This window comes from Podarcis raffonei, chromosome 4 (genome assembly GCF_027172205.1).
Source record: "Podarcis raffonei isolate rPodRaf1 chromosome 4, rPodRaf1.pri, whole genome shotgun sequence".
In the NCBI taxonomy this organism is placed as follows: domain Eukaryota; kingdom Metazoa; phylum Chordata; class Lepidosauria; order Squamata; family Lacertidae; genus Podarcis; species Podarcis raffonei.
In genome coordinates, this window is record NC_070605.1 from 54,225,774 (window position 1) to 54,253,382 (window position 27,609).

Genomic DNA, 27,609 nt, shown 5'->3' on the forward strand with positions numbered 1-27,609 from the left:
GCTTGACTCACGCGGCTTTCTCCCCGCAGGACAAGGGATGAAAGGGTTAACATCTAGTTTTAAATTATTGACGCGCTGTGTGACGTATTTTCAGACAGCAAAGCCTTCTGGGACTTATAGTTTGTAGCCTTTTCCTGTGTTGAATCGCTGATTGTAAGGTAGTGTGGCTTTTAAATCACAAAATGCGTGACGTTGCTAGGCTTGTTTGTAATAGTTTTTCTTTTAAATGTTAACTTTAATAACTCATGGAAGCTGATGGCGTTGTGGGCCTTGTTTTCAATATTTTGACCTTCTTAAAAGAATCATGATCGTCAAATGGCTATTACGTTTACAGTCGTTCTGCACCTTTGAGCAGCGATGCCTTTAATTCTCTGAACCTTTACTTGCAAGTAAGCTCCGGTGAAATCTGAGACACGTTACTTCGGCGAGCATGCATAGGATCAGATTGCACAATGCACATTAAAAGCGGCATGACTGAAATTCTCTTTTTTCCACTGTTTGCATAATTTGCACAAGCGTGAGAGTTCCGGGACAGGTCACTGCAGATTCCTTGCTTCTCGGTTGGTCTGCTGCTACTACGCTGCCATGATTTAGTGTGTCATCCTAACTCAGTCTTACGGTTTATCTCCTCCAGATAAGCCATAACCTTAGTTACAGTTTGTAGTTTGTCTGAGTAGAGCGAAGCACCCACAATCTCTTCTGTGGGAGTCATGTGCTCATGCTAAGCCACGGTTTGGTCTGCAGACTAGCTCTGTATTAGATGCAAAATCCCAATTTAAAATGTAGCTATGCTTATCTATAATGCAGGCGAGGAAGTGCGTCTTTTTGCACTCAGAATTTACAGAGCTAGGGAGAAGAAAGCTTCACTCTTGCCTTTGGTATCCTATGCTGCTCTGATGCTGTTGAAAGTTTCTATCTGCATAGGGGCATTTAGTTGGCTAGTTGTGAACATGACCAGTTAATGGATTGGTTTCCCAATCTATTTAAGTATTGTATGCTTATGTATTTTATTTATTTAAAATATTTTCATACTGCCTCTCATTAAAAAAACACACACAAGGCAATTTCATAGTAATACATAATAATATAATTTCATAATAATACATTTTATTAAAATTACAGTAACATCACTGTTGGGGCCTATCTTCTAGCAGAGGGAAAGTGATTCCACAGGTTCAATGCCACAAGCAAGAAGGCTCTACCACTGGTTATTGTAAAGATATACTTGAACAGACACGAGGACCTCACTGGCACATCTCAGTGCCACGTAAGCAATTTGCAACTTTCGCGTTGGTGTCAATGTGAAAAGAACAGTTGCAATATTCTTCAGATAAGCAGACATATAGCAGCGGTGGAGAACCTTTGGTCCATGAGGCTATTTTCCCCAAACCGCACTGATCTACCCCACTCTGACATCAGGTGGAAGGCAGGTAAAGTCATGGCCTTCCTTTTGAAGTGTGTCATAATGACATCAGGCGATTGACAGGTAGGCTTGTGGAAATAAGGATTTGGCCTGCCCTGTTGACAATCGCTGGTGTGTGCACAAACAAACAAATTTAACACTAATGAAGCTGTGCTGATGTGAACAGCTAGGAGAGAACGAACTCTGAGATGGCACTGGGAGAAACAACCAACAACTTCATTGTTCCCCAAGGTGATAAGATTAACACACCCTAAATCAGCCCTTCTCGACCTTCTGTCCCCAGCTGTTGTTGGACTAGAACTCCCATCATCCCTAACTATCAAGACCAGCGGTCAGGGATGATGGGAGTTGTAGTCCAACAACAGCTGGGGAGCCAAGGTTGAGAAAGGCTGCCCTAAATTGTTCTGCCCAAAAGCTGTTCTCTCCCCCCTGCCCACCTTTTATTTATTTAAAGCACCAATAGCCTGTTAACTACATGTATCTGCATGCAATGTGCAGGCAGATTTTTAGTCTGACACATGAACCTTATTGTTGCATGTCTTGTGAGGTTTTAACTCTCCTGATTGACCCAACTGGAATCTGTAAGAGGGAAATAGGGTGACTGGCTGTTATAATTTATTATATCATTCAGCATTTTTATCTCAGATTTTATAGTAAGCCCAGACACCAAGTCTGGTCTCCTTTTGCTGAGAGAGACTGTATAGCTTGGGGACAACAAACCCTAATGGGGTACAGATTACTTGTATCTACACTTTATCTGACTTTTTAGTGGGGAAACAAACATGATACCAGGGCTTTCAAGATAGTACTTAACCTTGAACACAGAACATGTAAGGTTTCTCTTTAAGCTGCTGATATCAGTGTAAAGAATTCATGCTTCTGTTAACATATCAAGTGGAGGATCTTGCTTCTCCGATACACAATTTTTTTCATCTCTTGTTTTCTGCCTAGGGCTAGGTGAAAACAGTATAAAAAGCAGTGTAAGCTGGAGAGAGAAGGTACTGGAAATTGCAGGTCATCTTGCACAGTGGGTACTTGAAACGGACATAGAAGACAAGATTTCAGAATAAATGTGCATGCTGCAACTGTAGTCCTAAGCACAGTTACTTGGAAGTAGATTTCCCTAAAGTCTAGAAGTTACGTACTTCCAAATAGATGGTAAGCATCAAATTGTTAATTAGATAGAAATTTGGGGGAGTAAGGTCCATGAAAAGGTTCTGAATCAAATAAAAACACTTCACTGTTGAACAAAATCAGAAAAGTAAAGAGAAAATTATTTCCCCCTCCAATTACTGGCATTTTATTTTAATAAAAGCACTGCTGATTTTTTATCTGGGATGAAAAAATCATGCATGCTGGGGGAAGTGTGAGAGGAAAATGTTTCTGGTCTCATTAAAAAATGAAGACTCTGGAACACTGACAGAAATACTTTTCAAGTTTAATAGCCTGGATGTTGCTTCTGGGGCCTGATTTTCTGTTTTTCGTGAGCTTCCATTATTTATTTTTCCTATTTTGTTCCATACACACAGAGTGGTTTTGGATTCCCTAGCCTTTAACTTCTTCTGCTGCTGCTCTTTCATTTCTCTCCTCCACTGTTAGAGCCAAACAAATTCAGCCAAGCCACTAAAACAGATGGGGAAGGTCAGTTTTTCGCCCCCAGGCATCTTGTGGGCATCTTGATGGTTAATATACCAAATCTGGAGACCCTTTAGTACACCATCTAGCCAAGCTAGTGGATCGGGGCCAAATCAGTCATTTTAAATTATACACACTTAAATCATATGCCTGGGTAGACTTGCTGGAACAGAAAAGTTTTTAGCAGGTGCCAAAAACAACATGGTAAAGGTGTCTGCCTGTTATCAATGGCCAGGGAGTTCCAGAGTACATGCTTCCACACTTAAAGATCAATTTCTTGCAAGTGCAAAGCTATCATTATGCAGCACTTGTAGAAGTGCCAGTTCTATGGATCTATGCAGTTGAGTGGGCACATATGGGCACCCACATGTTTGAATGCTTCCCCACATTAGATACCTCCTAAACATGGGAACTGTACCTCCCAAAGGTAGCACAAGGATTTTTTTAATATGCCCATTTTGTATGTAGAGGAAGGACATTCAAATATACAATACCCTGGCTGCAATCTGAATGAATATACCGTAGTCCCAGGCTGACTGGAATACTTTATGCTGAATATATAGACTAAATCTGCCTTCAGTAGCAATAAATAAAATACAGTCAACTTTCTGTGGAATCTTAACTGGCTTGGTTTCCTTATGTTTTATCTGGCGTTATAGTTTCATGTGGAAGGAATACTTTCATTTATTTGGCATTAAAACGGGATCAATTCTGGTACTGAATGTTCAAGTTCTGAGAGTCTTGTGCTCGGTTTATAGGGGTTCCTCATTCCCACACCTAATTCTCCACACTCTTAATTGCCTCTCAGACGGATGCCAACGATAGACCTCACAGTCCATTTTCTCCTGTTTGTTCCACTAGAGGAATGAGATACACCGCCACACAATCACCCACACTTGTTGTTTCCCCCTTGCTGACTCTTAGACCTTGAATTTCTACTGTTAGAACTTTAATGTATTTATTCCACAGAAAACTACCAAACCATGACCCGAAAGTTAGTCATGACTTCCTCCTGTTGGTACCAGTTGCCCTTCCCCTGAAGTTTGTTCATAGACCCACTTACTTGGGAGAAAGCTCCATTAAACATTGTGGGATTTACTTCTAAGTAGACTTGTATAGGATTGTGCTATTAACTCCCATTGCTTTTATTAGGACTTTGTCACAATTAACAAGCTCACAGTGCAGCCAGTGTGGCTTTTTTAGCTGAATAGTTTCTGGAATTTTCAACAGGTGGAAAGGGATTGCCCTGTACAGCTCTGGCACCTGTCTCCAACCAGTCAATTCTCTGCTTTCATTACACTCCAACTGGTTGCTATTCCTGTCACTCAGCTGATAAACATCTCCCATTCAGACACTGTGAGAGCTTTCTTGAAAGTTCTGTATCTGTCTAAGCAGCAGGAGCCGTGAACTTCCTACACAACTATATAGTCAACACTTCTTATTATATCTTAGGACAGATTGGCTGGATATTTTTGTCAGGTGATCTTTCCTCCAGCAGTTTCTCATATATATCAGAGGCACAAATAAACTATCTGAATATCTTATTTTTCAGGTGGCTTTTTTTACTCCACTCGTTTCTCATAAATCTGACCAGCACTGTTTGCTTCTGCCTGAGGTGTAAGCCTTGACATTGTTGCTGAATCAAAATGTGGCTAATGAACTGGAAGGTGAGGACCCTTAATTTGTAAAACCTTGCATGCTGCTTTCTAAACCAAAGAGCTAAGGAAGAAATAGTTCTGCGTGTTTTGTGTGGATGGATGACTCTGTTTAACAATCCTCGGTTTAACAGGAACATATACTTGCATCTTCAAGTACCTGCATTTTTCTATCATGTGAATTCATTGCTGTGCAAGTGTAGTCAGTCAGCAGTTGAGAAACAAGTTAAAAGTCTTATAATTTAATATTTTCATCAACAGTAAAAATAAAATACAATTATTTACTGCATGCAATGCTGTTGGTTTTTGTTTGTTTGTTTTTTTGCACCCAAGTTGTTTTTTCAGCTGCTGATAGACTACAGTTTGTCTCAGTGGATGAATGGATGCTTTAGGCTCTCTGGTCTTATGCTCTATGTCTGTGCCCTTTCCTAGTCCTGCCATTAGACAGATAATATCTGCATTCCTGTGGGTTTGGTGCACGCGAGCCTCTCTTGCCACTTACCAGAAAAGAATTTCACATGTCTTGAACTGTAGCAGATGACAGTTTAAAAAAACGTGTGTATGTGGTGTTGTTGTTTCCATTTTAGGCACTGGAAAATTTCCCACTGCTAATGTACATTTTAGCAGCTAAAACATTAATCCTTTGCTTAGCATTTGCTGGGGCAAAAATGTACCAGAGGAAAAGGCTTGAGGAGAAAATGAAAAAAGAACAGGAGGAGAAGCTGAAAAGGGAAGAGAAAAAAGAAAACTGAAACGTCTTAAGAGGTATGCTCTGACTGGAAAGAATGCTTGAAGTGTTTCTTGTCTGACACCATTCACCACTATGTGTGTAAAGCAGCCTTCAGTAACCCGGTGCCCTCCAGATATTTCAGACTACAACTCCCATCTGCTCTAGCCAATGCTGGCTGGGACTGGTGGGAACTGTACATCTACAAAACAAAGAAGTACCGGTACCATGAGAGCCGTACACTGTGAATCAACCTGGGCCCTGCAGTACTAATCTGAGGCCCTTCCTTAGGTGGTCCCTTCACAAGAGGTCCCGAGGGCAGAGAATGGGCTTTTTCTGTGGTGGCTCCCCATTTGTGGAATGCGCCTCCAGGGAGGCTCATTACATGCCAGGCAAAACATTTCTCTATAACGAGGCCTTTGGCTGATTGAACATTCTATGGCCTTTTAAATGCTTTAGTAGGGGGATTACTGGTTTGTTTTAGTTTTATTATGTATTTGGTGTTCTCATTTTGTATTTTTATGTTGTGCCCTATGATCCTCGGGTGAAGGGTGGAATAAAAATGTAATAAATAATAATAAGAAGAAGAAGAAGAAAACTTTGCAAAATTACAGTTAAAAGGGAATAAAGCTTTCCTTAAACTGTAAACATTTTTCAAAGGCATACACCTTTTGCCTGTCCTCTCACAAGCTCTTTTGTACAACATTGTAGCTTACAGGCCACCCACCTATTCTCAGATGATAATAAGGGCAGCTAACACCAATAAAAGCACAGTAAAAATATAATAGGGGGCCCCTATTTAAAATACAGGTTAAAATGCAGTTCAAAATAGAGTGGTACGTGGTATATGCAGGTCTGTTTTGTGGCCGCCCATCTCAAAAAATGGATCATTAACCTTAGCAGGGGACAAGTTGGCTGAGAAGCAGCTGCAAGGGGGGGGGGAATACCAAGTAGAGGATTCCCCAACATCTACCCCCACCCCCACTGCTGATTCTCCTCTGCAGATCATATCCTCTTGGCACCACTTTGCGGATCCCAATATATGAAGTGGTAGTGGAACATGAAGTTCCATCCTAAGGTGTGTTATGACCTGGTGAATCACACAGTCCTAACAGGAATATAGGAAGCTGCTTTGCATTGAGTCAGACCATTAGCACACCTGTCTCAGTATTGTCTGCATTGACTGACAGTGACTCTCCAGATGTTCCCAGAATTTCCTGGAGTGACCTGGGTGCTAATCAGATGATCTGCCCCTGAGCTGTGGCCCTTCCCACAGATACCCCGAGGCATCCACATGGGAAGACTGCTGCTGTTTTAAAAAATCAACTGCTGAAAATATAACTCTTTCTTTTGTGTGTGCAGCCGTTTGGCAGCTTGCTTGGATTCCTTTCCTGGGAGAGTTGAACACTTCACTGAAACCGAATGCTGTGCCAGAGAAACTTAATTCCCCAAGAGCAACATACAACAAGTGTGTTGGATTTTTATATTATTATTTTTCTGGTATAAGTAAGAAGAATATCCTGTCAGCTATTTATATAATAAAAGCTCTGTTTGTAAAACTGATTTAGTGTTGCGTATAGGAAATGGTACATGTCAGGTTGCTATGATAGAAGGGATTGTCTAATGAAATCTTTCCCTGAAACAAGAGGAGTTAAATTGCTGACCTTCCGCATTTTCCTCCCACAGGTTCTGATCTAGCTAAAGTTGGGTATGAATCCCATTGAGAACAATTGGACTTGAGTTAGTCCTGTCCGATCCGCTGGTTTTGAAAGGAATTTTGTTTGGAGTAGAATAATCAGGAAACTCGAATTTTACATTTGGTTTAAAAGGCATCATTTTCCTCCCCCAAAACATTGTGTTTCAAACTCAGGTTTGAAAACTTAAGTATGAAAATCCAGCTGTCACCTATCTACTTCCGTTTGCACTGCACTACTTAGATTTTGCTATGGCTGCAATCCTGTATACCTTACCTGAGACTAAAGTCCATTTAAAAATTATTGGGTTTCTGAGTAGGTCTGTAAGGCTGCAGTCCTGTGCACTCCTGCTTGGAATAAGCCCCATTGGACCCAGTGAAACTTACTTCTGAGCAAAATTGCACAGGCGTGTGTTGTATGCCTGATTTCTGCAGGAGACTTAAGCATTTGTGGAACTGCTGTTGCTATCTGTGGGACTTTAAAGTGTTTAACTGAAGCTGTTCTTCAGGTTTTCTTTATAAATTGTAAGGTTTGCTAAAAGAGTGGTTATTTTTAGGTTGCTTGAGTAATTACAATTAAATTGATGTCTGTACTAGATAGTGGATTTAACTAGGATGTATCAGGAATGGGTTTTATTCCTTTTTTTTTTTAGTAAGAAATGCACTGGTTTATTATTATTATTATTATCACTGTTCAGAGCCAGGATTGTTACAATCCAGTGTCAAAGTCTGGAGAAAGTTCCATGCTGTAGCAAAAAGTTACTTTCATGAAAATGGGAAAACTTTGATGAACCTATTTATAATTCTGCTTAGTAAACTGCAGGCAAGGTGTAAAAACTGTGAGAAGTTTGAGCAACTGATAGGGAAAAATCTGCGTTTTACCAGCTCTGCCATTGGTGTGCCTGTCTTCAACTGGCCAGAAGGCACTGTCTCCCTGTCACTATAAGCGGGAAAAGGGATCCTCAATTTATTTTGTTTTGGTAACAGGTTGTAGAGGCCTCACTCTTTTTGAAAAACAAAAACAAACAAACAAAAAGCCGAAACCCTTAAGAAATGGCAATAGAAGCTACACAGGAATATCATTTTTAGTACACAAATAGTGTGAGGCCTATATCTATCTATCTATGCTGCCATCCTGTGGAAATATGGTGAACTGCTAAGACTGGATAGCATGAGTCATGCTAAACAGAGACAAGTATGATTAGTTACAAACGCAGCCCTATAAATGCTTGGCAGCAAACGTCATTGAGCTCAGGCAGGCGTACTTCTAAGTTAGCCCTGATTGCAGAAGACCTGTGGGCCTCTTGTGCCCCTTCCAGTCTATCTGCTCCTGCCTATTTTTGTCTAGTCCAGCCACCTAAGGCCTGCCAAAGCCCATCAGAAATTCAAATAAAGATGGGAGCAATGTCTACATCACTATGTTTGTATTGCTTTTCTCCTTGGATTAAGAAACACACGAGAGAGTCTCTCTGCAGCATTGTAGCCAGTTAGCTGTGCTGCAGCCATGACCAATCACAGGATTTTGTTTTTATTTTGAGGGGTGCAAAATAAACGCACATGCATTCACACACATATAACTAGCATCAGTGAACATGCCTACTATTTCTGGTACATATTTATTTGTTTCATACAATTTATATACTGCTTGACTGTTAGAAACCAAACACTCAGAGCTTTGACATCAAGAACAAGGGAAACTCCAAGTGCATTTCAGTAATACAATCTCTTAAGTCCCCAATATATGCCATAAACTTGATGGTCTCCCCAAAGGGGCTGGCCATTGAATGGGAGTTAACATCTTTACTCATCCAGCTCCCAGCTGATGATACACAGGCTGCACTTTCAAAATATTGATATGGTTCCTGGATTAAAAAAATTTTTTGACAGCTCCTTATTATAATCCATTTCTGTCTCATCTAGATTTCTATTTTCATTCAAAATCATGCGAACTATTTGGGGATGAGTATTTTAGAAAGGAACCTGATAAACGGGTATCTAGCGTTGGATGAAACTGTGACAATTGGCTGTAGGTGGTTTTCAGATGAAACCATCGCTAATTCAACAAGAAGAATGGCAATTTCACCAGCTTGTTCAAGTGCAATATGCTCTGCTGGCAGAACATCATAGATATTACTTGGCATGATTCTGTTATTAGAAATACAAAATTATAAAGCATTTCCCAAAATCTCGGAAAGTATTTCATGTGCATTATCTTAGCAATCATTGCAGCACCTTGTAGATTGGTCCTGCAATGTCTCCCAACATTATACTTACAGTCTGAGATTGAGAGATTGGTAAATGGAGTGCTCCCAAACCCCAACAAACCACCTTGAAGGTGCTGTAGCAATCAGACCCTTTATCAGGATCTTAATAATGTTTGATGCTTTGTTATGTTTTATATATTCTGTAAGCTGCCTGGAGTGGCTGGGGAAACCCAGCCAGATGGGCAGGGTATAAATAATAAAATTACTATTATCATCATCATATTATTGGGGCTGTCTCGGGATCTAGTCCAGGGGTCAGCAACCTTTTTCAGCTGTGGGCCGCTCCACCGTCCCTCAGACCATGTGGGGGGCCGGACTATATTTTGGGGAAAAAATATGAACGAATTCCCATACCCCACAAGTAACCCAGAGATGCATTATAAATAAAGGACACATTCTACTCATGTAAAAACACGCTGATTCCCGGACTCTCCGCGGGCCGGATTGAGAAGGCGATTGGGCCGCATCCGGCCCATGGGCCTTAGGTTGCCTGCCCCTGATCTAGTGGATCCTAGGCTGTTTCAGCTGCTCACCACCCCTGGAGTGCCCCACCTAGGGGATTTCTTTGGGCTAAAGCCAGTGGGAATTCTTCTAGTGCCACTTCTGCCCACCTGCATGTTTGACAGATAGAACAGGGGACTCCACATTGGAAGTATGATTCTGGTCTCGCTCTGTGGGTGAAGGCCAGTTTCACTCTCTCCTCCCTCTGCAGTTCAGCTAATCTTATTCACTACCTTTTCTTATTCACTACCTTTACCTAATCTTATTCACTACCTTTTGTCTCTCTTGAGTTTCTGCAGATATGCCCTCCTCATACCTAGATTGAATGAAATCTCTCTATTCGAATGACACCTGTAAACCCAGCACCATATTGCTTAAAGTCACCTTAAAACTCTTGCTTTTATTCACCATTGCTACTGTCGATTTAGAATTATAACTCAGAAGGAGAATTGATGTGCACATTTAGCAAATCAGCTGGCCAATTTTCAATCATTTTAAAAAATATGGATGGAGGAAAGTTTAAGTAAACTTATCCAAGTAGTAGTTTTCCCATCTGCGCACTTTGTTTACTGCTATCTTCCACTTGTTTGGGCTCATCTTCTCGATTCCTTTCCCAAGCAGATCACTGAAGAGGATGCATTGGTATGAATAGGTCTTCTCCAAAGTCATCAGGGAGAACTCCTTTCTGTTATTGATAATAAACCATTTCAAAGATGACCAGGCGGCATCCATAGGGTGGAGGTGGTTGTAGGGGAAAGGCACTGAGAGAAGTTCATGGCCTGTGGCCTTGGCGACTTCAGGACAGCACTTGATGCTTGAGAAAAAAGGGAGAGGTGTAAACTGCGGTTCGCTTATCTCCACCTCCTGAGTGGACTCATCAATTTTCACTCTCGACTGTCTTTTTTCTTTGACCACAATGGCACACTTCCCATAGGTTATCGACAGGAAGTCACAGAGTTCCTGAAAGACATCTTCTGGCTTGTCTAGGGGCAAGTCATCCCTTAGAAACACTCTGTATCTCCATGGTACCCACCCTTGACTGTTGCCGGCGTGTACGACTGTCCATACAGGCCAGTTGAGGTCATCTTCATGAGGAACCTTTTCCCCTGTTATTAGACTTTCTGAAAGATCAGTTTCTCCTAAAAAGATGGTGTTGTAGCCTGTAAGTTGCAACGCTCTTAGGGTTTTCAAATATTGCAGGCATTGTTTCCTTGTACTAGCATCGAGAGAAGTCCGGTGGATGATGTGCTTTAAAAGTGGGTTTACAATGCGAAACATCTTGTACCTTCAGGTGAAATTGAAGTACACACAAAGTTCTGATGGTGTCCAGGACAATGATGATCTCACAATGGATTTCATTGCATGTGTTATTCAATAGCATCCTAAAAAAACCACAGCCTGAATGATGCATTCACATTTTAGCTGGGTAAGTCATGGAGAAAAACAATTGTCATGCAATTGTAAAAAAAAAATAACGAATTGTTTTTATTAACAGTGAACACAATGTTTATTGCATAACTAAAGAGCTGCTTCTTTCATTTTCAAAATTAACCACTGCTGGTTTGACCAGCCACTGCTGTTTCCTTCAATATCTGCCATTGTCTCTTGTCAAAAAAAGATGGCCAAGGGGAAAAGGCACTAAGAAGAATTTGCAGAAAACATCAATCACCCACCCACCCACCCACCCACCACACCATTAAATGAGGAATTTTGTGCAAAAATTTTGAAAAGCATCCACATTGGGGCAGTTTCACTCAACACTTCTGGTTTTTCTACAGTAGGGAAAAAAGGGAGGGAAATAAACTGAAAAAACGACCTAAAAATGTCACATGAATCCTTGGAAACAACGGCAATGAAATGAACAGTAGCAAAAGTACCACAAATTGCATAAATCTGTGCTACTCAAAGTTGTGGTCCATGGACCTGTGCCCGTCCACATGAGCCATCAGTTGCTGGTCCATGGCGACTCCACCACAGCCCAGAGTGGGATGCTACGGGGCTGATTATGATACGGGTCTCTGGCACACTGGGAAAAACAATTGTTGGTCCACTATGTCAGATAGTTTGAGAATCTTTCATCTCTGTTTGGATCTTCAGAAACTGAAGGTCCTGATTTGATTTACTTAGCTCTGCCCTATTTGTCTGCCTAGCTGGCTGGCTCATTCCTAGCCAAGTTATGTGAGACTTATTACTGAAGTGACTGTATACCTTCCCACAGTAGAAAATGTTTATCAAAATATGGAGCATTCCATAAGCCTCGAAATTAAAAAATGCAGCCTGCTATAGGCAACCAAGCCTGAGTTGTGCATTTGCTGTTCACTGATCCCTATTGGAAAAGTACCGGGATCAGAGTAATATGAACAATTAAAGTTAAAACAGGTAATGTGAGAAATCAACCCCTTTAATCATTTTTTTTCCAGCTATGGATAGATTATTCCAACATTATGGGATTATTTTATGAATGTGATGTGATTGTAATTTTCAGGTGGCACAGGTGCTGAAATTTGCTTCCCATGGCCTCACTGAGACTGGTCTATGTGGAGACACTAATTGGATCACAAAACAGACCTTTGCACATGTTAAAAATGTGCATGGGTTGTATGTGTTTAGGCTTTCTCTGTACAGATGCCATCTGCTGCCAGTTGCCTGTACAAAAACTATATTTGTCCACAGAGCCAATCTGGGCAAAGGTTAGGGGTGAGGCAGAGGGCACAGCCCTGCTCCCCTCTCCACAGTCAGCCTGCTCACACATCCCACACACCCCGAATGTGTGTAAATGGCTATTGTCACAGACGATGCCTCCTATGACATTTAGCAATCTCGTTAATGTATTGACGTACTAATACTGGTACTGATCTTAATAAGGCCAATGAAGATTCTTGGGTGGCAGAAAGGATTTGCAATGTTTTGTTCGTTTATTTTTTGCAAAAGATATGGACTAATAGAGTATTGAAGAGGTGGAAACTGGGAGATACTAGAGTTATGAGTTTTTGGGTGCCAGATCACTATAATCTCTGGACTCAACAAGTGTTAAAATTTAATTAAGGCTTGGGGTGCTAAATTGTGTGCCTCATATTTCTAATCCCTGGAAGACTTAAAAGATAATTAAGACAGACTAATTTTCCCTGAAGTGATAGCCTGAGTGATGGGCCATTAAGACAATAAAGGATCAAAGAACATGGTGTGAGATGATAACTGGGAGGAGCCTCTCTCACTCACTGGATAAAGCCAGAGCATAGGTTAGAGAGTTAAGAGTTAGGAGTAATGTGACCTAGAAGTAACGTGAGAAGTAGGAGACTCAGAGCAACATTTGAGACCAATGTTTTGTTTGAATCCAAGGCTGCGGTTATGGGACACACAAGACCCTTTTTGGTGCTGTGTAGCCCTCCATCGTAGGTTCAGAGTGTATATATGTGTAAATAAACCATGTATCCTAAATATACCACAGCATGGGTCGGCAAACTAAGGCCAGTGGGCTGGATCAGGCCCAATTGCCTTCTGGATCCGGCCCATGGACGTTCCGGGAATTGCCACGTGGATCGCCAGCGCGAGCGTTCTTTGCCTCTCCTTCCCTCTCCCTCACACAGCGGTGGCGGCTCCTCCCTCCCTCCTTCCTGGCTTCTCCCTGCCCTGCCTAGAGGAGGAAGGGGGCTGGGCTTTGTTGGTGCCAGCAGCAGCAGCAGCGCTCGAGCGGCCGCCATTTTAAGCAGCCCCTCTCCGGAGCCCTTTCGCGCACCGCTCATTGTCCCTCCACTGCCGCCACCAGCCCCTGCCGCTCGCAAGACACAGGTAAGCAGCCACCGGGGCTCGTGGTGCTCTTGCATCATCCCCCCCCCCAAATATAGTTCGTCCCCCCCACAAGGTCTGAGGGACCAGCCCCCTGCTGAAAAAGTTTGCTGACTCTTGTACCACAGTCTCTGATGTGCCAAAAGGATAAGCCCCTGGAACCTGTGCTGCTCAGAGTTTGGGGTGGCATAAAAACACTATGTTCCAAAGGAGGAGGAATTGATTTAGTAATTTGTCTTCTAGGCATTTGATTGCTCCAGAGATCTCTGTTTTAGATAAGGAACTTAGTTCCCACACCTACTTAAATACAATGCTTTTGAGTAAGTATAAATCATCACAGCGTTTTAAGGCAGATTAGAGTGTACATGTCTACTCAATAGTAAGCCCCACTGAGTTCTGGCCCTACCTGGAGATGCTAGGAAATTAACTAGGGACCTTCTGTATGCAAAGCAGATGCTCTGCCGCTGAGTTATCCCCACCATCGTACTCCAAATACTCTAGTTGTGCAGAGTGTAAAAGTTAGATGCTGGGAGTGGTGGCAGGGATTAGGTGAACTGGATGCACACCTGGCCCTCTTCAAAACAACTAGGTGGATGATGTGCTCTTAGATCCCACGCGACTCCCACAAATAAGTATAACCCACAACTACATACCATAGCCTTTAGGTCAAAGTAGATATTTTATGTGTAGCCTGCCTTTGACTACTAGAAAGCAGCCTCAAAAGGCTGTGCTTTTGAATGAAATAATATGAAGGAGATGGTGGTCATATCAAAATTAATATAAAGGCTTTTCCCAGAAGTACTTAGGGAAATCATTGTCATTCAATTGACATAGCAAGCACTTCATGATATTTTCCACTGCTTTGATCATGAGAAGGTGAAGGTGTTATTACCCTTTTCCCCCTTGAAAAGCATATAGAGCTGAAAGACGAAGTTGGAAGTGTGAGGCTCTTTCCCACTTCCTTTTCAGCTCCATGTGTTTTTTCAAGGCCCAGATTAATTCTACAAGCTCTTACTTTTACCTGATCCCTCAGAAAAACAAAGGGTGTGCATGCACACGTTCACTCTTGTTGTCTCTTGTGGGGCGAGGGGTTTCATCCAGAGGAAGGGTGACAGACGGGAGCAGAGTGGCAGAGCTCACAGCACCTGCTCAAAAATCCAAATGTGCCCATGGGCCTGAAAAGTTTGTTCACCCCTGATCAAGTACCACTTTACTCACCTCCTGACTTCATATCACAGATGTTAATTCCCTCCTCTGCCTTGCCCCCAGCAGTCAATAATAGGAACTGGGAACTGGGAACAGGAGACTAGTCCGTGTTTCGGGTAGTGTTTAGGGCTTGTCCACACTTCCACTTGTGCTGTGCTTCTGAGCAGTTTTCCGTTTACCCTGCCACTTTCCCCAGGAAAACCAGCTCTTTACTGCTGAACTAAAGCAAACATCAATCTGCAGAAAGCCCAACTGCTGTCTGGTCCAATTCAGCAGTAAAGAGCGGGTTTTCCCGGTAGAATTCACCAGGACAAGAGGAAGTGTGGACAGGCCCTTGTTTCTGCTTCCAAATTAACATGGGTCTTAGTTTAATCTGATTCTAGGCATTGCTGTGTTCAGTGAGACAGCAGACCTCATGCTAAGGCAAGCTTTTTTTATTTTTTATTTTTTACACATTATCCACATTATACATTAAAAAAATAAATAATCAATGGATCTTAATGCCAAGGGCAAAAAACGAAGGGTGCCCACAGGCCACAGCTAGAAGAACAAATGCCTTCACAATGGCTTGATGAATAGCGTGAGGAAGGATATGGTTTTCTTCTTCTGTGAGAGACATGCCAAAAAGGAATATAAAAGGAGCCGTACAAGTCTGAGCTTGATTTCCCATGCCTCATCTGAAGGTTCAGGGCCTGAGCAGGAAAGCTGTTGTGGCACTCAGGAACAGACATGTCCACTGTGAGCAAGAAGCTCGTATAAGAAGAGGCTCAATTAGTCCCACGCTTCAGTGAGTAACAGAATCACCAGTGGTTAAGAAGAAGCTATCGTGCTGCATATGAGGTCCACTTTCATACGATCTTCACCACCGATTTTGCACTTGGAAGCTCAGTTGCTATTGTACAGCTGTCAGTCTTTTGGCTCTGAGGGCTGGGTTCAGGTTTGACCTTCTGAGCAACCGCCGCTGGCAGTGTGGTTTTGCAGGAAGGTCTTTTCGCACTTCCCTGAAAGTTCTCGCGGTACAAATAGTCCATGTAATTTTCCCGCGGCCTGTGTACAATATTGCTGAGCATCATAGAAAACAGGAGGAAGCCAAAAAACCCAACAACAATCAGGATGAACAGAGAAGCAGCAATCTCCTCCTGTTCTTGAACATATGGGTTTGTGTAGTTACAGCACCCTCTTTTGTTCCTTTCTGTGATATAGGTATAAACCAACTTCTTCATCACATACCTTACTTCAGTTGGGTCAATATTCATTTTATTATCCACCTCAGGCTGCAAAAGGAGAGGGGGAAAAAAAAAGAACATTCAGTCTCATTAGAACTCTTCTCGATTGCATCAAACAAGCGCAGCAACTATTCACAGACCATTCTTTCTCAAAGACTTCCTTAATGAGATGAACTGCAGATACAGCTTTATTTCTGTGGCAACTATAATGAAAATAACATGGATGCCATTCACTTGTCAAACTGCTGCCGCCAGCTGAAAACCATTAGATTACTTCAGTTTGCCTCTGTCCTTTTGTGTCCAGTACCTAACACAGTAATAGATTTATGATAATTATTTGTCTGTGCCCTATGACATCAGAAAGAAAATAAAGCAGAAAATCAATCCGATGCGGTATCTTTGATTCATAAGCAGAAATTCCGCTATTTTCTACAATGCCGGTGTTCCATATTGAAATGAGGTTGAATGAGCTGCTTCCTTCTTTATCCCTTAGCACCCACTTAAACTTCTCTCGCTATTTTTTAATAAAGAAATTTTCCTAACAACCGAAGGTATATTTATTTCTCATCGCCACCTGCTTTTCAGATACAAGGAATATCCCAATCCTCTACTCATCCTTTTATCTAACACCATCAAAATTAATTATGTCATATCCCCATTTGTGCTAAGTGTGGATCCATATGCACTGATAACTCAGAACCAACATGCAGGTTTTCAAACTACAGAAACCTATCATTATATATATATATATATATATATATATATATATATATATATATATAACACAGATTTAGCATGGAAACAATGTACAGTTCCCATAAAAGATATTATTATTATTATTATTAAATTGGACTTACAGTAATATCAGCCATGAGTTCCCTTTGGATGACAGCAAGAGCCGTCAAACACAAGACAAACTGCAGCTCCAGCTAGGCTTCTTCCACTGAGCCATATTAACCTATTCCATATATACAGTGCCTTCACCTCTGGTCTGTAGCAGCTGCTTTATATCATCTGTTCTCCTCAATCCCTTTTGGAGCTGGCTTTTGACTGTGGACAGCTAGGCATTTCCTTCCATGCACCTTTTTTAATTCTTTTTTGTGTGGAGTCCTAAGGTGAGCTATCATTGGCCATGTGAAGCTACAGGAACATCCTGGATGATTCAGGCCTGCTATTCCTGGCAACTCACCTTCCTCCTCCTCCTTTTGCATTATTATGCTTTAATGGCACTGTTTACTCTACCACAAGGCTTGTGACTGGTCCGCCTGGAATCCCAGCACCCATTAATATTCAAATGGTCCCTGTGAGCCATGTGTCGAAGGAGTGAGATTTCCATTTTAGGGATATTTCACAGTAACAGTCATAGAATTGCAACAGCAGCAGCGGTTGCTGGTGCATGCACATCGGGAGTGGCAGGCAAGGAGGCCGACAGAAGGAGGAGTCAGAGCCAGTCTCAGGTGGAACTAATTCTAGTTTTGCATCCATCCCTGTCCCTGCTAAGGAAGAGGAAGCCGCTGCCCTGGACTGACTGTAAGTATGAAGAGAGGCAAGTGGAGGAAGGCAGAGTTTGGTTGGGCAGTACCTCATTTGCCCTAAAGGACCAGCTACAATGGAATGGCAGATATTTTACTTATTTATTTCTTTAAATTTATACACCGCTTGATTATAAAAAAAAGTTCTCAAAGTGGTTTACAGAGAGAACAAAATAACATGACTTGTTTAAAAATTTAGAAACAACCCTTTAAAACATTCAAAAACAATAATAACAGCAATGAACTAAAAACAAATTAAAAGGCACAGCAACATTCTACATGGATAGCTCAGCTGGTTGGAGCGTGGTGCTGAGAATGCCAAGGTTGCAGGTTCGATCCCCATAAAGGGCAGCTGCACAGTCCTCCTGCACTGCAGGGGGTTGGACTAGATGATCCTCTGAGTCCCTTCCAACTCTATGTCTGGGTAGGCTGGGCATACCCAATATGGGCAATACAGTGGTACCTCGGCTTAAGAACTTAATTTGTTCCGGAGGTCCGTATTTAACCTGAAACTGTTCTTAACCTGAAGCACCACTTTAGGTAATGGGGCCTCCTGCTGCTGCTGCACTGCCGCTGCACAATTTCTGTTCTCATCCTGAAGCAAAGTTCTTAACCCGAGGTACTATTTCTGGGATGGCAGAGTCTGTAACCTGAAGCATATGTAACCTGAAGCGTATGTAACCCGAGGTACCACTGTACTGTATACATTTCCCCTGTAGCTGTAATAAGCTGTAGCAATAATTAACCCCTCATCCTGTCAAGAGAATATAAAACTAGAAGCTGCCTCACTCCAGACCTTCTCCTGCCATAAATCTACTCATCCATGGCATTGCACTAGTGGTAGTGAAGACTTGCCAAAACGGTGTACACTTGCTGGGGAAGGTGGAAGAGAGATATAGACCTGGAGAAAAGAGAGTTGGAAGATTTGGAGGGCAGGACAGAGTGAGTTCATCAGAGATTGCCGAGTTGGTGGTTAGAAAGGAGGGTAGAATGGGGCTGGGGGTTAGGAATGTGGAAGGAGAAGCGGGGTTTGGGGTTAGAACGGGGAAGGGGTGGGGTTGGGGCCAGGATGATGTAAGGAAGTGAGAGAGAACAGAGTGAATACGTGCAGAAGGCATTTCTCACACAATCCATCGATTTGTGTACGTTGTTATGTACAAAGATACTGCACAAATTTGTCAGCCGAAAAGCCGGGTCCAGGCATTTAGTTGCAGAATAAATAAAAGAACATTGAAAAGCATAGCATCTCAAATGAGATACTATTTTAGTAAAAAATAGTATCCACGTCTTACTATTTTAGTAACACTTACCTAGACTTTTGTAAGGATGGAGAGAATTGTCTTATCTTTTGTCAGGAATCAATTATGTATTGTGGTGCAAGTCCTCTCAATGCTTTCTCTTGCTGAAAAGTAGAATACAGTTTGTGAAAATCAGGAATGCTCTCAAATGTGCAACAAACAGCCACAGGATTTTAATTCTTGTTCTGTCGAACGATCCCAATCCCATTCAGCATAATTAAGATGGAGGAGCCACAATTCCTTCTCCAAGCTGCCTTATCATGTGGAGATCTTGAATATTACACCAGCGTAACAAGAGTGGTGCCAATCCCACATGCTTCTCACAATATTCCTGAGCATTTTAGACTCTGTGCTAACTAAAGCTAGATTCTCTGGCGAGACATCAAAACTGAATTCACCATCATTACAATAACCAGGAAGTCTGTTGTGCTGGTGGAAAGAGGGGGAATGGAACTGAATTTTCTGAATAGAGCTTGTAAGTGCATGTTTTAGTTGCAAATAATTGCTTACAGCTAGACAGGCATAATTATATTTCAATTACTTAGAGCTGAGCAAGAAGTGTTGTTTCCCCACCACTACCCTCCAACTTACCTTCTTCTGCCCTGTCTCTGAAGCATTATCTTGAAGCCATGTCAATATAAGCAAAAGAGCAAGGAGAAATGCTTCCTTCCTTCACTCTGAGTTCTTCTATATAGGAAGGAACAGCACCACCACCTGCTGTGGGATGTGTGAACACTTGGTGCCCCTGAGGTGGAAACTTGGTCCTTTGGATTCCAACTCAAAATCAGCGAAATGTTTCACAGCTTGTGACCGTGAGAGGCAAGGGGATGAATTTGGGTGTGAGGCATTTTAGCCCTTCTCTAGGAACACAGGAACTGCCTCAGAGCAAGCCAGACCATTGGGTACATCTAGCTCAGTAGACTGGTGGACAATGGCTCTCCAGTTTTTCTGACAGAGTCTTTCCCAGCCCTACCTGCAGATATTGGGGGTTGAGCTTGGGACCATCTGCAAGCAAGACATGTGCTCTGCCGCTGAGCTACAGGGTCCTCTTCTACAATTCACTCTTTGGTTGTTTTTTTAGGTTGCTCAGTAAAATTATAGCAGGTGATGGCGAGGTGATACAATCTGTTATAAAAACTGGAGAGCTATTTGTTTGGTTTTTTTTTATAAAAAATATATGTACACTGCTTTTAAACATTAAAAAAATTCTTTACAAAGTGGTTCACACTATATAGAACAACCAGCAAAAGACCAACATAAATCCAGCATAATAATGTTGAGCGAGTCATGTTGATTACCAGTGGACCAGCACCTAGTCTGGGCTTGTCAGCTCCTTTTAAGTTGTGTTCACCTTTAAAGCATACAATGCATTGTTGGTTAATCTTCACAGAGCTTCCATTGCCAGGAACCCCTAACAAACTACAACGCCCAGAATTATTTGAAAGGAGAAAATGTGTTTTGAATGTGCACAGCCTTGCATTCCCTTTAGAAGACTCCACCCTGGTATTGTTTACTGCTTGTTTACAGCAGCTCATTGGGCTGAGAACTCAGATGGCTTAGCAGCTCTCCACATATGCAGTGCATGATAATAATGATGATAATGATAATATAATAATAATAATAATTTATTTATACCCCATCCATTTGGCTGGGTTTCCCCAGCCACTCTGAGTGGCTCACAATCGTATTAAAAACACGATAAAAGATCAAACCTTAAAGATTTCCCTAAACAGGCATGCAAGGGGTGGGAGAAAGTCAAGAGTGAGGCTCTAGCATGCAAAACTGCAGGGGAGGAAAAGAAAGTTTGGGGGAATAGAAGGAAAGAGAGGATACACCAGCCATGTGTGAGGCAAGGAAGAGAAATAAATAAGGTATCTATGTGGGTTTTTATTTGTTTGTTTGTAAGTTGCTTTGGGTTGCCTTGGGCAAGATAAAGCAACTTACACATTTAATAATTATTATTTTTTAAAAAAAGAATTGAATGAAGAGAAGGAGGTAGAAAGAATGAATGGGCTGAGGGAAAGAAATGGTGAATCCCACTGTGCTGGGCCTGCTGGGCTTCCTGACCCCTCTGCTTCTCTACCTCTGCCTCCCCCCCATCTCTCTCTCTCACACAGTAGCCCATTAGAGTGAATGGAGCACTGCTGCACCAATCTGAGACTACCCTTAGCCACCTCCCACCTGCTGATCTTCTTACTTATGACCAGTCAAGGGGCTCCTCTGCCTGTCAACGTCCTCCTCCGTAGCCTCAGCGTTGTCCTTGTAGAACTCAGCAGGGGGAAGCAGGGTGATAAAACTAGAACCAGTTGGCTCTGCCTGTTATTGGATTTGGTTCCGCCTCCTGTCAATTTCCCTGCCTCCTGACCTACCAGTCCTAATGGGCATCAGCCACCACTGTGCTCATGCGTGTCCAACTTTCTTATCACTTAAGGAGCTTGGTGTGGGGGGTGGAAAGGCCAGAGAGAATTTTCATGGAAATTAGAAAGTGGGGAAATTTTTATAAGTTGATATTAGTGGTCAATTGGGAATAGAGAGGAAGGACACTGGGGAAGGAAGCTGTTGTAGGGTTGCCATATTTTGAAGAACAAAAAGCAGGACACATTCGCCGGCTTCTATTTTTAACTATGGATCACTATGATGACTCTCATTTTAGATACCCATGAAAAAGAGGACATATCCTTGAAAAAGTGAATATAAAAGAAACAGGGGGGGGGGGGAGGAATAAAAGCAATTGGCAGTTTGGAGCTGGGAATAGGGTAGATGTTTCTTATCCAACATTTTCTTAACCTGGGGTTCCAAAAAAATGGATATTTTTTTATTCCCTGCCCCATATGCCTGCCAATGTTTATTTTACTCACCTCCTGTTTCCTTTCACACTTAATAAACATTAATGTGCGATTAATACAAAATTTGAACATGCAATCCTAAATGCCCTTGCTAGGGAGTAAGCTACACTGAAGGCGGTGGTACTTACTTCTGAGTAAATGCAGATTGCACTGTTAAGAGTAAAATACCATCTGTTGCTGTAGTGAAAAATTAATTCTTGGTACATCACACATACAGAGCCCTGTTTTGACTTGAATTTGTAATCCCTGGGGCTTTTCTTATCATAGCATCAGCTCAAATTGAGAAGCAAACAATACCAGAAAATAAATACTTTTCCTTTGAAACCAACAACTCTTAAGAATAAAGGAAACGAGTGAAGTAACATTTACACAGAAGCAATAGAAACTCCAGTTATATGTGCTGCAGTGATTTCCAGCATGTTGTGCTGAAGTGATCAACAACTCATGTGTTGGTGGAAATATATTAGTGATGGTGGTTAATTGTGAATTTGTCTCTGTGAACAAAATCTGTATTTCACAAAACTGGAGGTATTGCCTCCTAGATTTGGAGAAATAGTTGTGTATTATGAATTTTCACCAAAATTATCAGAGGATGGGAGAAAAGTACCACTGAATATCAATCTTAAACATACCGTATTAAACAATATGTTTAATATTGTTGTGAGGGGTGTATTTTTCGTATCTGAACACTTACTGTTTTACCTTATAGTAACTAAGTGGAAGCCACACTAAATAGCCACCCAGAATAACTATCTGATCAGGTCTCTGTTTTAATTGGATAAAAGTTAATTACTAAATCCCATCAGGCTTATTCCCAACCTTTATTGCATGACTCAAGATACTGGGTGAGCTCATACATGAATGCTTATAACTTATGGTATGGTGTTTTTTTTAAAAAAAATAACAAATAGAAAATAACAAATAGAAAAAAGCAACAGCAATCTATAATAATTAGCAGCAATATAAAGAGCAAAAAGGCAATCAAAAATGATTATCTTTGCAATGTATGATATTGTAAGCTTCTGTTGTAACAAAAAAGTTTTTTAAAATTGCCTAAGGGTACATGGACAGAGAGTTCAATAAATAATTATTTAATTTATTTATTTACCGTATTTATTTATTTATTTTTATATATGCTGCCCATCTGACAGCACTGCCACAGAAGAAAATCTCAGGGTTTCTACAGGTAACAGACAGACTTGGAATTAAGCTGTATAGAAGGCTTCCTCTAGCTCGGCCCTCCAAACTTTTTTGGCCTACAACTCCCATGATCCCTAGTTAGCAGGACCAGTGGTCAGGGATGCTGGGAATTGTAGTCTCAAAACATCTGGAGGGCCGAGTTTGAGGAAGCCTGCTGTATAGGACTTTAAAAATTAACACCAGCATTTTATAGTGAACTTGGGAGTGAACAGGTAAAGCATTGCAGATGGTATCAAATCAGTGTAGTGCCCATTTCAGGTATTCATATGCTGCTGTTCTGGGCATGGCCCTTATGGAAAACCTACCTGCCATCCAACATTCTTGCAACTGCATTTTGTACCAATTATGGTTTCCAAAGTGTCTTTAAAGCCTACCGTGTGTGAAGAGCATTGCAGTAATTCAGACTGGAAGTAATTGCTGCACAACTAACTGGCAGGAGGAGGGAGATATCTCCAGATATGGTGACAGTTGGCCAAGCTGGTAAAACGTGCTCCTGGCCACTTAATAGCAAGGGGCAATACTGAGTCCAAGAGCACCCTCAAGCCACTTGATTCTTCAAGCGGAAGTGAAACTCAGCATAGGACCTGATTGTACACTGTCTCCAAGGTCTACAGAGCCCAACCAAAAGCAGGTTTGGTTCGTCTGGATTAAGTGTCAGGTAATTTGCCCATAGCAACTGGTTCCAGACGCCTGTTCAGACTTTTCAGCACCTCACCAGGCTCAGTTTATGTAAATGAGAGGTAGAGCTGCATGTGGTTGGCACACTCATAGCATTTCGGTCCCAAAAGTGCATGTACTGTTTTTCTTATTGCTTCAAGCACAAAATGTTCTACAATAGAAGTTCATGCATTCCCCTACTGGAAGTCCTCAAGGTACATGCATATATCCACCTGAGCAGTTTTTCATACCAAGAAGAGCATTTTGTTTGAACACACTTGGATTAAAAAGAAGCATAAAATCACAGTGCTGCATCTTGTGTGAGAACCTGCAATGCGCTTAGTGTATCTCAAGTCTTTTCTGTGAGGGAAACATCACATGTAACTCAATTTGTTTCAGTGAGAAAACAGTTTTACCGCCTCTCACTTATTATGTTTTGTCACAAATTTCAACAGAGAGCCAATACCTGTCAGGAATTTAACTTTGATAAACCAGAAATATGAGAAAGTGAGTAAGTGCATATAAATGCATATATAACTGTCCCTTATAATTTCATCAAATTTAAGATCTGTGAGAGGGGAAAAGAAAAAAATAATAATTAAAAGTCATTTCTTTCTCTTCTACCCTCATCAGTATCTATAAAAGCTGAAGCAAGTGCAAAGTCCAGTTAAAACAAGGCATATAAAGTACTGTAGTATATAGATTTGATTAATGTACTTACATGTCATGCCTGTCTATCAGATGTGAAGCATTGTCATCCCTGAAGTAAATTTAATGCAAGTCTTAGGATGGCTCTGAGTAGAGAATATAAGAAGAGAGGAGTGACCTCTTTTTCCTTATGACAAGCAAATGTTCAAGGAAGTGGCCCATGTGAGGGAAGTCAAAATCCCAAGCAGACTTACTCATAATAAGGTCCAGTGAATATCTGTGAGGTGGAATCATTGTCAAGATTTTAAACAATTTCCCCCAAAATTGTCATAAGATTGTTGTTGGTTTTTAGGGCTGCAAAACCAGAAGCCGTAATAAAACTGAATTATTTGGTCTTACTTTACAGGTATCAGGCAAATAGGTTCATCGGTGGCATAATATCCAACTTCATTTCCTCCATATGGGAAATGTTTCGTCCCAATGCAGAACTGTAGCTGTAGATTATTGCTTAACATGGGAATTCATCACAAGGAAAATATTAGATGATTGAGCCATAGCTTTCTGCGGTAGATGTTTCTATCTCCCTCATGTAAACAAGTACTTTCATGATTCTTACTTTTCCCTCAGGGCAAAAGAGTCACCGAAAAGGAAGAAAGGGGCATTGTTATACTACTTTAAGATTAAGTAACTCCATGATGCTGCTTCCTGTTACTAGCTTTTCCTGCTTCTCGCACTGGGCATGGATTTAATTACCACATCCCTCAAGTGTCATATCAGTGCACATTACACCACTTTGTTTATACACCCATTTCATTACTAACTCACAGCACAGTTTACAACATTTATTAAAACTAGACCTATTTTCCACAGAACCTGAACAGATTTCTGCTCCCTGAGCTACAAAGCTTTCTATGTTTACAAAGGACCAAACTGCAAGTTATATTAAAAGAGCTTTTAACTGACGTGCTTAGAAAAAGCAGCTGTGTGTATGCATATGTGTGTGTGTCAGTTGTGATCAGTGATCCTGGAGTGCTTGAGAGGGATGTGGGTGATGCTGTGGTCTAAACCTCTGAGCTTCTTGGGCTTGCCGATCTATGATTAGCGATTTGAATCCCTGTGACGGAGTGAGCTCCCGTTGCTCTGTCCCAGCTCCTGCCAACCTAGCAGTTCAAAAGCACCCCAGTGCAAGGAGATGAATAGGTACCGCTGCAGCAGGAAGGTAAACGGCATTTCCGTGCACTCTGGTTTCTGTCACGGTGTCCCGTTGTGTCAGAAGCAGGTTAGTCATGCTGGCCACATGACCCAGAAAGCTGTCTGTGGACAAACGTCGGCTCCCTTGGTGTGAAAGCGAGATGAGTGCCACAACCCCAGTCGCCTTTGACCGGACTTAACCGTCCAGCAGTCCTTTACCTTTTTTACCTTTTACCTGTTCCCTACTCCCTTTGCACCTTTTCCCCACAAAAAATATCCCCTGGGAGCTGTGCTCTCTGAAGGTGCTATTTGCAGCCCAGCCCTCTCCATGAAAGGTTGCTGTTTCTCCATGTTAAACCATTGCTACATACATTTTCTGCCTCAGTGTAGTTCCATGAAGAGTCAGGAACTGCTGGCTTATTAAGGTCTCCATAACACACTAGGATAAGGTACGAATCCATCTCTATATCTTATCTACTTATTTCACAATACTTCGCTTCTATGCACTTCTCAGAACTGTTTGCATGTTCATCTAGCTTCATGTTGATCTACATTTGTGTAGTTGGTTGGTAGGCCTTGTTGGTGATGCACTCATGGGGGCTGCCTGATTGTTGTTGATCTGACAGGCCATCTCAGAGGTGGTTCCCCATTTGTGGAATGCTCTTCCTGGTGAGGTATGTCTTTCTCCATTCCTCTTTGTCTCCATTCCTCTTTGTCCAGTCATTTGGTAGCTGAAATATACTGTTTGTGGCAACCCTGAAATCATGGACTGAGAGAACGAAATTGCTTTTAACAGTTTTAATGATTTTTAAAAATGATATTTCTGTTAATATGCTTGCCACCCTGGATTGCTTTGGGATGAAAAACAGGATATAAACCAAACAAATAACAATGATAAATAGCTTCTATACATTTCTACAGTGGCACGGACAGGCTTAGTTTGACTGAAAGTGCTATTCAGGTGAGATGCATCATATCATCCATTTCACAGCAATAAATTCTGGAAAATCTGCAGAAGTTTCTACAGAATTCCAAATGTTTGGCATAGAGACTGAGGTAACACATGATAGAAGTACCTTGGATCTGTTGGGAGAAACTGAGAAAATTCCAGAGTGGAAATTTTTCCCTCTCCATTCCCTGAAAGCCTTACATTAGGTCTGTAGGTCTTGTGACTCATCAACAGATGAATGAAGTCTGCAAGGCAAGTATTGTGGCCATTCTGGTGCCTGACTCTCCCCATCCTAAATTTTGTAAGGACTACACAGGCCAATTTAACAAGTCGCTCATGAGCTTGTATGCATGGCTGATAGGCTGTTTGCCCAGTCGGTCACAGATTGTGCGGAATCACTTGCATATGCTTTATTTTCACAATAATCTGATGCTCTAAATTAATTATGACATTTCTATGATTTGGACTGTGCTATCAGAAAGCATCAGCTGTGCCTCATGGAAAAGTTGACAATGACTGAATTTTGTGGACTAATTTCTAGACAGCTCTCATTTCTACCTCTGGATATTTTTTAAACCAGAAAATGACCTACTGATACAAAGAGATGGTTCTTTTTACCTTTTTTATATGAGTGCCTCTTCCTTCCTGGTGTAGATAGAGATGGAGCTAAATGTAAGTCCCCTGGGATGGAATTCCACAGGTAAAATAAACTTGTATGATTATCTGAAAATACGTTAAATTGTTTTCTATATGAAACTAAATGCATTAACACCTGCAGTTTTCCCCAATAAATTTCCTCAAAATTTAGTCTATACTATGCTTATTTAAATGTTCCTCTTGGCTATTTTCAGAAACAGCAGATAATGGATTGTTTCAGAGACCTGAACTTCTCAAAATTACCACCAGCCAAGCCATCACACCATCAGCCAGGACTTTCCAGATTAAATGACTCATTAGTAACTGTACTTCTACTTCTTCTGTGGCTCATGGTAAGAAAATTGTAACTCAAAATATCCTGCTGGCCTTTTTTATGTTGTTAACCATATTGCCTTTAGATGTCAGTTCAGTTTATTCCCATAGAGCAGGATGATGTCTGCAGAACGAACAGTGATATGAATCTTTTGCTTATTGGCTTTTTGTGTAAGACTTTGATGAGTTAATAGAAGCTATAG

General features: G+C 41.5%; 3 protein-coding genes across 9 annotated transcripts in view; 2 read left to right on the forward strand and 1 right to left on the reverse strand.

Moving 5' to 3' along the window:
- KCNE2 (potassium voltage-gated channel subfamily E regulatory subunit 2) overlaps nucleotides 1–27,609 on the forward strand; it is a 228,927-nt gene that overhangs the window by 5,949 nt on the left and 195,369 nt on the right. The gene's annotated exons all lie outside the window — the stretch shown is intronic.
- Nucleotides 98–27,538, forward strand: SMIM11 (small integral membrane protein 11). Of its 7 annotated transcripts, XR_008330215.1 has the most exons (6): nucleotides 111–158; nucleotides 2,375–2,581; nucleotides 4,611–4,725; nucleotides 5,301–5,478; nucleotides 6,803–6,908; nucleotides 27,289–27,538. XR_008330215.1 is itself a non-coding variant. In XM_053386665.1 (5 exons), the coding sequence occupies exons 3-4, from the start codon at nucleotides 4,705–4,707 to the stop codon at nucleotides 5,463–5,465; spliced, it is 186 nt and encodes a 61-aa protein (XP_053242640.1). In that variant the 5' UTR covers nucleotides 111–158; nucleotides 2,375–2,581; nucleotides 4,611–4,704; the 3' UTR covers nucleotides 5,466–5,478; nucleotides 6,803–7,003. The 7 variants fall into 7 exon arrangements, 6 of the variants coding, with proteins under 6 accessions (XP_053242644.1, XP_053242640.1, XP_053242643.1 ...); XM_053386665.1 differs by lacking the exon at nucleotides 27,289–27,538 and having other exon boundaries at nucleotides 6,803–7,003; XM_053386668.1 differs by lacking the exon at nucleotides 27,289–27,538 and having other exon boundaries at nucleotides 2,375–2,450; nucleotides 6,803–7,003.
- C4H21orf140 (chromosome 4 C21orf140 homolog) lies at nucleotides 10,273–11,224 on the reverse strand. The gene has a single exon (XM_053386659.1). It carries the CDS (start codon nucleotides 11,174–11,176, stop codon nucleotides 10,418–10,420), a length of 759 nt encoding a protein of 252 aa, XP_053242634.1. The 5' UTR covers nucleotides 11,177–11,224; the 3' UTR covers nucleotides 10,273–10,417.

Excerpts from the sequence above, each read along its gene's own strand:
- C4H21orf140 (XM_053386659.1), bottom strand. The coding sequence starts at position 11,176 with ATGTTTCGCATTGTAAACCCACTTTTAAAGCACATCATCCACCGGACT.
- SMIM11 (XM_053386669.1), top strand. The coding sequence starts at position 4,705 with ATGTGGCTAATGAACTGGAAG. Across the intron at positions 4,726-5,300 it reads TGTGGCTAATGAACTGGAAG|GCACTGGAAAATTTCCCACT; the intron begins GTGAGGACCCTT and ends TTTCCATTTTAG.